The sequence below is a fragment of the Leucopleurus acutus genome (assembly GCF_964270905.1).
Source record: "Leucopleurus acutus genome assembly, chromosome: 12".
NCBI lineage: Eukaryota > Metazoa > Chordata > Mammalia > Artiodactyla > Delphinidae > Leucopleurus > Leucopleurus acutus.
This window is the reverse complement of record NC_139154.1, coordinates 34,330,902-34,341,452: the sequence shown is the minus strand read 5'-3', so window position 1 is coordinate 34,341,452 and position 10,551 is coordinate 34,330,902. Positions and strand designations below refer to the sequence as shown.

The 10,551-nt window shown below is 46.8% G+C and overlaps 1 protein-coding gene across 2 annotated transcripts in view; it reads right to left on the bottom strand.

The window, feature by feature from the left end:
- Positions 1-549: 549 nt before the first annotated feature.
- The window catches only part of GRHL1 (grainyhead like transcription factor 1), a 44,818-nt gene continuing 34,816 nt past the window's right edge, over positions 550-10,551 (bottom strand). The window contains exons 10-16 of one of the 2 annotated variants that reach the window (XM_082851591.1): positions 9,815-9,902; positions 8,446-8,585; positions 7,334-7,371; positions 5,151-5,242; positions 4,728-4,813; positions 2,178-2,242; positions 550-1,052 (exon numbers count right to left, since the gene is read on the bottom strand). In XM_082851591.1, the coding sequence (XP_082707717.1) occupies positions 938-1,052; positions 2,178-2,242; positions 4,728-4,813; positions 5,151-5,242; positions 7,334-7,371; positions 8,446-8,585; positions 9,815-9,902 (624 nt within the window). In that variant the 3' untranslated portion in view covers positions 550-937. The remainder of the gene's footprint in view (positions 1,053-2,177; positions 2,243-4,727; positions 4,814-5,150; positions 5,243-7,333; positions 7,372-8,445; positions 8,586-9,814; positions 9,903-10,551) is intronic. The other variant, XM_082851592.1, reaches the window with a different exon arrangement.

The following is a 10,551-nucleotide window of genomic DNA, read 5'->3' as shown; positions in this document are numbered from 1 at the left end:
TGTTAATCAGTGCTGACATCCACATAATAACATTTGCAAGAGCAAACAGAATCTCTGTCGTTTGAGAAGGTTTTGCTATGCTACCGAATGACTGCTGTGTTTGGGAAAACGCAAAGAAAGCGTCGGAGTGGGTTCCACTAAGCGCAGTATGCTATCTGCTGGGTGTAGGTGATCGAAAATAACTTATCCTCTCGTCTCAAGAAAGTCTTTAAGGTAGCCCTTATCACATCTCTTCACTATATGTACACGGACACCACATGTATATATTATCTATTTATATAAGACAGGTATGTACACATTTACAGACACGGGCCTTCAAGACGTATTGCACTTACACACACGCAGCTTTAGCTTTCACGGACGCACACTGTAACCGTTTAGGTTCTTCATGAGAGAGGCAGTTGATATGTTGGAGAGAGTTGCAAAGGAAGACTTCGGTAACTTGCCCTATTGGAGTAAACATTTACTGGGGAATGAGAGGCCGAGGGAGAAAGGGCGCACCTGGTCCTCTTGGGGTGCCGCGCCCCTAACCTGAGGCGGTCACAGTTACACCGAGTCTGAGGTGCACTAGTGAGCAGGGCCCACTAGCACTGAAGAGACAATATTTTTATAAATAACGTAGCAGATACCTTAAGGTTCCCAGGTGATCTAGTAAATCTTGGAACAAAGTTTTCACTTTTAATGCTAAGTATTTATATCAGAAAATTCAAACATCGTGGTACATGCTTTCTCTGTCATCTGAAAAACGCCAATGCAATACAGTCAATGCTATTTCCAAGCCAAACGCAGCGCCATCTCCAACTGGAAAGGAACCCCCCTTCCACTGACATCCACCCACGTTTGGAAGGTGGCCGACCGGGGAACCTGCGGCTTGCCAACCCAAAGGCCCACGTGACAGCTTCCCTGAGCTCGCTGGGAGTCGTGGGCCGGGGCGCCCTCAGATCTCGGTGAGGGTGAGTTTGTACAGCCCCCCGGCCTCTTCGATCTGCAGCTGGAAGGTGTCTTCGTTGGAGTAATGCTTCACGATGTTGTCATCCATGTTCACCAGGATCCTGCAAGAGGGGAGCCGAGACAGACCCACTCAGTGCTGCCCGCTCTGCCGGCAGGCCCAGCCCTCACCGTCAGCTCTGCCCCTTCCTAGCTAGGATGCGGGAGGCGACTGCTGAAACCTCCCTATGCCTCCACCTCCTCATCTGCGAAACGGCTATTAACAGTAGTGCCCACCTTGCAAGATTATTGAACGAGGGACTCAAGTAAAACGCTTGCCACGCAGGGCATGTGATAAAGAAAACACACTAGCTTAGCTATTGTTATTATTTCAGCATGTAGTAATCATTCAATAAACAGCATTTATTATAATGAACAAAATAAGCCTACAGAGGAGCACTTCATTGGTCCAGCTTTCAAAAGCACATCAGTAAGATGAACCTACATGACCTGAAGCCAGGGCTCCCTGACAAATTATCTTCCCTTTAATTTAATTACCCTTAAGGTTTAGCTGAACTACTACTATCAAGTCCCACCGTTCCCACTAGGCCCATCTAGAAAATTCCATTTGCTTCAGAATTCAGCCAAAAAATTCTTATCCTATACCCTGCTTACCCATGCCACACAGCACAGACACTTAAGTAAAACAGTACTAAAAATATTAACTTCTGGACAAAGAAGCAACATTCTGCCATTGAAAACATGATCCAGGGCAGGAGGATGGAGTGGGAAGGGCAAAGGTTTTGCAGTCGTCAAAACAGAGCTTGAGTCGTGGCCTCAGCGCTAACTCACCACCTGCTCTTGGACAAGCCTCTCAGGCTCTCTGGGCCTTGGCTGCCTTGTCTAAAAACCTCGTCTAAAAACCCAGCCCAGTGCCTGACTCACGACAGGGCTCAGTAAACGGGGTAGCGACTGTCCTCCTTAGTAAATTTCATCACGTGCTCTGGAATCTGGAGCCACTGCACTGCAGCCAAGCATGGGAAGAACAAAGACTCTACTTGAAAAACAACCATAAAAATGTCCTAGAAAAGTAAATCAACTTTATGGGATAATTTAGTAAGAAAAAATACATTCTTGCATTGATGCTTCTAGAACTGGTTCTTGACTGGGCACAAATGCACGTGAATAACATGAACGTTATATAATATTAACACTATTTAGAGGTACTAAGAATGCCAGTCACTGCTCACCCTTTTTTACACTTCTTGAATATTTTCCCAATCTTGTCTTGGGGAACATCATATTTGTCTGAGATCTGAAAGAGTAAAAGAAAAATAATCACAAAATGCTGTTTTCATGGCTTGAAAAACAAACAATATATATATTAATATAGTGGTTCAGACACTCGACTTTCCATTCCTCACAAATGCACATGCAAAGACACAGATGAGAGCCCGTCTGTATCCTGGGGAGGGGTGTTACCTGCCTTTGGAGAAAGCTGGAATCAGGTGTTTGTTATTTCTCGTGAGATTACAGATGTCAGAAGTCTATTATATGGCCATAGTTTTTTTTAAATCAATACCTCACAGAGCAGTTTTACGTTTCTAGAGAAGCTGAGCGGGAAGCACAGAGCTGCTCGCTGCCCCCCATACCAGGGTGCTGCACTTGTGTGTGATTGAGCCGACACTGTGGCGACTCAGTCGCCATTAGGAACTGAAGTCCACCATCCACTCGGGTTCCCTCTCTGAGCTGTACGTCCACGGGTTTGGACAAGCATACAATGACACACATCCACCTTGTCACAGGTACTTTAATCAGCACATAAAGGCCTGCTTTGGAGTCAGACACACCTAAGGGGGATCAGTTCTGACTCACCCTCCACTGGCAGGTGACCTTTCTAACCCTCAGCCTCCTCTTATCTCACCTCGCCCACCCCAGGACTGCTGTGGGATTAAAACGTGTCCAGCACAAAGCAGGAGTTAATTTCGGGGACAGAATTATGAGAAGGAAAGAAATGATTTCACATCCCACAGCCCAGAAGGAACACCAAGGCCCTGATCACAGCAAGGCCTGCACCTCTGCCAGGGCTGCCCAGAGCCTCTCCAGAGGGCAGCGAGGCTCCGGCCAACGTGTGGCCCCTCCTCCCTTCATGACCAATGGGTGGTCCACAGAGTGTGATGAAATCAGTACGGTACAAACTTTGGAGGTTTTCCTCTCAGGGCACAGGTGCTATCTGTACAGGAAGGGGATGGATTACTACAGGACAAACAGCTGATTCAGTCCAGATCAAACGCTTTATCTGCACTGCTGTGCAGACCACTCCCACACTGGGGTCACTGCCCACCCAGCCTCAGTCTGAAGAGCACAGCTCCAGGGGGCCCTGAAAACGGGGCCTCAGAAGACCAACCTTCAGGTCACTTTCAATCTAACAAAAATACACATTTCAAACCAAATCCAAGCTCCCATCATACAAACAAGTTCATTTCTTTTCTGTATCACTGGATAGTAATTCTTTGTATATTTATGTAATCCCCGCCCAGGAGATGCAAGACTGTAATGAATTCCTCATGAGTTGTGAACAAGTTATATTCGGCATAGTGAGTCTTTTTTTCACATTCTCCTCTCCCCATAATCAAGAGTTTGCGTGATTCTTAAGAAGGGCCGTCAGAAGACAAGGTAAGCCAGAGGGACCCAGGAGAAATCGCAGGAAGCAGAGGGCTACGGGTGGCAGGAACGGGCTAAGAGGCGCTGTGAACGCCGAGCTCCCTGAGGGGCTGAGCGATAGCGCCCCCAGCCTCTGTCCTGCTGCCCTGCTTTAGTTTTCTCCATCGCATTTATCAGTACCTGGCAAATTACACAGTAATGTCTTCATTTACGTTATTGTCTCTATCTTCCTAACTAGAATCTAAGCTCCATTTGGCACTGTCACGTACCCTTCTAACTCCAGGGCCCCAGAACGGTGCCTGGCACAAAGCAGGCCCTTAACAAATGTTTCTTAAATGAATCCAACACACTGCAGTAGTCGGGGGGGGGGGGGGGCGGGAGAAACCTATCTCCAGCCCAGTTATGGGCGTGCTTCGAGCTCAAAGATCCCCATGATTTACAGGGGCCCAGGTTGATAAATATCAAGACACAGTGCTGATTCCTTGAATTTCACCCTGGGGCAAAGCCAAAATCAGCGTGGCACCCTTCTCACATCTCTCTCTGATGTCTTAAGGGCAGGCTGGGGTCAGTTTGCTGTGGGCCCTTTGCTGAGATCCTGCAGGAGGGGCTGTGGTTGTCTCTGGTCACACGTCTACATTTTCATGAATAGGCTCTGAGTAAGATCTTGACACAAGTTTGGTCACGCCCCAGATCAGGAGTTTCAAAGGCAGACCAAGGAGCCACTGTTTTACACGTGAAGTTTTTAAGATTTTATTCACTAAAATTAACTTTTGCTGGCTTCTAAGTCGTTTAAGTGGCAATCTCTCTTTAACCAAGGCTATGAAAATTAAACTATTCCACAGGTCATCACAAATTCACTCAATTCAGAGGATTAGACATTGCTGAGTGATTACTGTCTACCAACCAGTGCGCTGGGCGCAGCGGTCTGAGGTGGGGACAGCCCTGCAGCCGCAGAGGACCTTGGGACGTGGGGTAAAACGTGGCACGTGCTGCAGCCACAGACAGGGCGCTGGGACTCAGGAAAGGCTTCAGTACCACACACAAATCCGGATGTTCTGGTAACGTTTGTTCCAATCAAATTCTATGTAAGTTTCTTTTTACTTTTTAAAGAGGACCACAAAGTCCCTCTTACTTACAGCTTCCATCAGGCCTTTCAAAGACGGAGTCTTGAGCATCAGGGCATCGAAGACTTCTTCCGACTCCTTTCGCACATAGAGCAGCACTGACCCCCAATTGGGAATAAGGAGGGAAAAAGAAAAGTGCACTTCATTGACAGGAGCAAAATAAGAGAAAAGACCGTGGGTATTGGCTAAAATAAAAGGAGATGTCCACATCAAGGACAGCAAACACGAACCGATATAAAATCTGTCTTAAGGAACACAGCTTTCAGCTTCTTTTAACTCTGCTGGAGGGCCCAGCTCAAGCCAGGAGCTGGTCTGACGGAGGAACACCCAAGGAAGTCAACACTGATGAGATCTGTTCGAGCAGTGTATGCTTTTGACAAATTCAGAGCTCACTTCCCACTGAAAACTCCCACTAGGAAATGTAAACCAACGCACCTCTCTTTGGTTCTTCTACCCGGCTCAGCTTAGCAGGAGGAGGGATCACAAAATCGTCTTCCGAGCCATAAGGTCCCCTTTTCAAGTTAGACCTGCAGGTGATCCGAAGTATGCAATTAGTGACTTCACCTTAAATCACTTGTAGAAACAAAAGGAGTTTGGGGGTGTATCGCTGAATCTTAGATTTAAAATGACCTTCGTTCTCTATCTGGTCCAGCTTCCTTATTTTGTGGATGAAAATCTGAGGCCCAAGGAAAGATGCCAAGTGAACCAGGCTCGCACTACTGAATGGCAGAGCTGGGACTATACTCGCTCAGGCACCTGCCAGACACCCTGGCTGTTCTTACACGGCTCAAGCTGCCGGTGTGGGAACGCAGTTTCTTTTCAGGAAAACACTTATGAAGGAGGTGGGATCTGAGACGTACATGAAGGTGGTAACAGAGGAGAGGGCATGTCAAAAAAGGGAGGAAGTGTGAGCAGGAAAATGCAAAGCCAGGCTGGCTGAAACAGAATGTTCCAGAAGAAGATAAATCTAATCTGGAAAATCTTGATCATTCAGCTCTGAGGAATTCTAGATTTTATGTTGCAGTTATCAGGGAATCTGAAAGTTCTGTGAGACAAGAATGCTGTAATCAGTGTGTGGTAGAGATTGGAGGGGACTCCAGGACCTACAAGCAGAAGAACCAGTTGGAGGACTTTGGAGACAGTCGTAGCATAAAACTCCAAAGGGTTAAAATACAGCAGTGTCAGCGGAAATACAAAGGGGAAATGTTTACAGTACGTTTGGAGAAAGAAGTGAAAAGATCGGAGTGATTGGCTTTCAAAGTTACGCGGTGTTCAATGTTGTGAGGTTCAGAGTAGGCGAGCAAGAAAATAGTAAAAAACACTGAAAATGAAATAAGTGTTTGCTTCTGAGCAGAGTCATCACTTCAAGAATAGAGGCTGGCCCTTAAGATACTCCGTCTCAGCTTCCGGCACGTAACAGGCCTCCGACGAAAGCACCTGCAGGATTTATGTCTGAGAACACAATGAGTTAAAGGGGCAGAGAGAAGGCCTGTGGCCAATTCGGGTGGGCACGGGGAGCCAGGATGGCCCAAAGAGGGGGACTGGACCCTCAACATGGTAGAGTGCTGAGCGGGAGGGCTGCTGGTGTGGGCCAAGGAGGGTGCCCCCAGGTGCGGGGAGCGGCAGCACCTCAACAGCAACAAGCACACCCAGAGGCCGCCTCTGGGTTTCTAAAGCCCAGTCTCCACAAAGAACCAGGGCTTCTTGGAGAAGAGGCTGATTTGAGGGCCGGAGAAGGGAAAACGCAAGTGCCTGGAACACACTCTGCCTGAAAGTGAGGAAGTGCTCAAGCAGTGAGGACAGGAGGGTCGTGTCAAAGGGATCCAGGGGCAAGCTTGAGGGACCCCGTAGCCCCCGGACAGTGTGAGCAGAAACCGCGAGTCCGTACTGATATAAACATGTAAATGAAGAAATGCAAAGTGGGGCAAGGAATGAGATATTGACAAAGCTATAAAGCACCTCCCCTCAAAACACTTACTACAAAAGGAGAAGAGTAACTCCACAGTGAGAAGCCTGGTAGACACCGCCTGAATCAAGCGATCAGAGCGAACGTCACCAGCCACAGGGTGCCCTGGAAGTGTGTGCCCCCGACAGGACACACTGAGAGCAGGGCCTTGTCTGTGACGTTCCCGCCAAGACACATCATCTACCCCAACCAAGAAGAAACGAAGGACAGACCCAGACAGAGGGATGTCCTGCAAAACAACGGGTCTGTAACCTTCAGAAGTATTAGCTCAGGCAAGTCAAGGAGAGATTGAGGCCGTTCCAGATTGAGGAGATTAAGGAGACAGGACAACTAAATACACTGTGGGAGTCTGAACTGGACCTTTTCTTGCCATAAAGGATATCACTGGAACAACTGGCAAAGCCTGGATGGGAACATGGACTGGATGGTACTAAGGTCTCAATGTCAATATCCTGACTTCTTTACGCAGGAGAACATCCTCATTTGTGGAAACATACACCAAAGTATTTAGGAATGATGCATGGGTCACTGGGTCCGCAACTTACTCTCAAATGGCTCAGGAAAAAATGAGTTCTTTGTATTATAATTATTCTATATGTTTGAGATTGTTTCAAAATACAAAGAATTTGCTAAAACAAAACGTAAATCTTACCCTTCACCCTCCAATTCTTCTGAGGCAATGGGAAGGACCTAAGACCAAAAAAAAAAAAAGATTGCTTTTCAAGAATATGCTAAAATACTTTAGACCTTAAATGAATTATTCCTAAAATGAAAATAATTTTGAATGTGACCAATCTCATACAAAACCTTCTAGCCTTATTTTTCAATGCCCAGATTCTTGGGGATGTCTTGAACTCCTCTAACTCAGGGGTTGGCAAACTATAGCCCACGAGACAAGCCTGGCCCCGTGCCTGCTTATTATTGGCACACGGCCACACCCATTCATGGCGCAGCGTTTATGGTGCTTCTGACCCCACAGTGGCACAGGTGAGTGGTCACAACAGAGACCGTCTGACCCCCAAAAGCCTACAATGTTTATTATTTGACCCTTTACAGCACGAGACTGCTGACCCCTGCTCACCCCAAAGCTTCTCATTAGAAACTGAAGACACAGGCAGTGACTTTCCTGAAGAATTCTGAAAACTCATCTGTCTGTAGGGATCTGTGTACAAAGCGCACGGCAGATGTCTTTGGGGTATTCCTCTGAGCTCAGCTTGGCGGGCACGCTCCACTCCACCCAGTTCCTACCTCCACTGAGTTTCTGCTCCAAGCAAAGCTGACTGCGTATTTGTTAAATTTCACATTAGCCGCCCAAACACAGCCAAACATGTGCCAATGATGATCCCCTAACTTAAACCACAGAGAGAGCCCTCAGATGTTCTTTATTCCATTAAGGACCCCACCCCAGGCATTCCACTGGCTTTTCCCTCCTGTCCAGACCCATGTAAGTTAAATTCACAGGATCACTGACTCAAACTCCAAATTCTGTTACTATTCCAGTGTCCTTTAAATGAGATAAGATACAAATAGATAAATCCACACAGAATTAACTGCCGGGTCTTGTACTGGGGTTCCACCAACAGTGCTTACACACACTTGACCGCATGGACATCATGTTGCCCAGACCGAACACTCCAAAGAGCTGACACCTAACACTGGCCAGACCTCACGAAGTTTTGGCTTGTTTGCCATGAACAATGCCAAAGCCTTTCTTTCTGCGGAGTTTCACTTCCTTGCAGCCACCCTGGGATCCTGGTTACCTACGTGAGCGCCCCGCTGAAGGTTGGCGAAGTGCACGTCAGGAATGAAGAGGACAGGCTGCGTGTCGAGATCAATGAAGGGCTTGAAAACCGTGATATCCATTCGTTTGTGAGAGGGAAGCAGCGGTACTTTGACATCAGAAACTTAAAAAAAAAATGAGTCAACAGTCAACAGCTTACATACACAGACTGGATGCAGGCCACAGAGCATTTTCCTCACTGTTTAAGAAACCTAAATTGTAGAAGAATATCAAATACAGGTCATGCTGCCTGAACTGAGAAAAATCACAGCTTATGTGAAGGAACAGGTTGTTTGTATTTGCACTAAAATCAACTGCGCATCTCAGGAGAGAAAAAGCCATCTGTAAGCACACACAGACACACAACCAGAGATCCAGAACAGAGGCAACGCATGCTGAGTTTCTGCCTGAAAGGCTGAAACTTATGATTGTATAAACATAATTTGGAAGTAATTTCACCCTCGCTCTCCTCATCAGATAATTTGTTCTGACAGTGATGTACGCTTGAATTCAGAACACGAACCTCAACTTCAGACCCTCATCTTCAGAACCGAACCTCAGGGAGGTTGAGAGTCAGCATGACGATCTAACTCTTATTAATTGAATTACAGACTCCATCAGCCCCCACCCTGCGGTGCTTAGTGACGAGCTTTCCTAGCCAGTTAGCTGCTCTCTGAAGTGACGTCGTGAGGCTGCAGCGTGATGCCAGCGAGAGAGCCCTGACTGTTGCACTCAGGCCACGTCTGCTGGGCGCCAGACATGAAGAGGACAGGCGCAGCCGCCCGCATACTGTGGATGAAGCGCTGCCTGCACACAGCAGCTTCCTTTTTTTTTTTTCCTTTTAGCTGAAAGCTACAGGATTTTGTGAACATGAATGCTGGTCACATTAAAAAAGAAAAAGAAAAAAAGCTTTCCCAGTGCCATGTCCAAACAGAAGCCCTACAGATTCTGCAAATGTCAGAATACTCAACATAAGACCACCACACTCATTTGGAATGAAGACAACCTGAATTCCAAAGGGTGTTATTCTTAAAAACCTAGACAGGTTCCAATTTCATCATGAGCTATTCGGGCAGACTGTGTGTTATTTTTCAGGACTGGAGCCAGCAACCTGAACCAGAACTGACAGGCAAAATCGTCTGAACTCTGGAGAAACTCAGGAATCCTTCCTGCAGTTCCCCAGAAAATGACTTAGTTCAGCCCTCATCTGTCCTTGTACCTGGTTAAAGGAAGCAAAGCTACCACCTCACAGCAGTAAAGAATATCCACTACTCTATCTTCTGCTTGAAGCCTTCAAGTCACTGTTCTGAACGGAAAAGGTCTAAAATGCTTGGTGAAAACACTTCTACTTACAGGCATTCAACTGGGAGCTGGGGTCAGTACACTTGCCTTTTCTTTTGCTTTGTTTTCGTTCTTCATCCCTGATTTTCCGTTCAGCTCCCTAGGTCAAGAGAAGACAAGACACGGTGCTGTTGATCTGATCCTCTTGAAAATATTTAACTCTTATCCTGATCTATGGGGGGAAAATATCTCCTCTTTGGACATGAGCTGCATTGCTTATTATACTCATGAAGCTTATCACAGTAGTCTCCTCTAAAAAGCCCATTCTTAAAACTATTTTTAACTATATGAAATCACAGGAAAACACTTATTCAAAAAACAAACAAACAGGGCTTCCCTGGTGGCGCAGTGGTTGAGAGTCTGCCTGCCGATGCAGGGGACACGGGTTCGCGCCCCGGTCCGGGAAGATCCCACATGCCGCAGAGCGGCTGGGCCCGTGAGCCATGGCCGCTGAGCCTGCGCGTCCGGAGCCTGTGCTCCGTAATGGGAGAGGCCACAACAGTGAGAGGCCCGCGTACCGCAAAAAAACAAAACAAAACAAAACAAATAGAGCAAAATTCCCCTCAACAATGGACGTGGCCAGGTTAAATGGAAAGTTAAGAAAATCCATTAATGTACCACACACTGGCTTCAAAGACAAGTGACTTTTCTCGTTGTCTATTAACAAGAAAATGAAAGAAAAAACACAAGTTAACCCTGCTTTGAGTGTCCTTTCCTGTATGGGCAATGTGGTCACTGAAAACTGATTT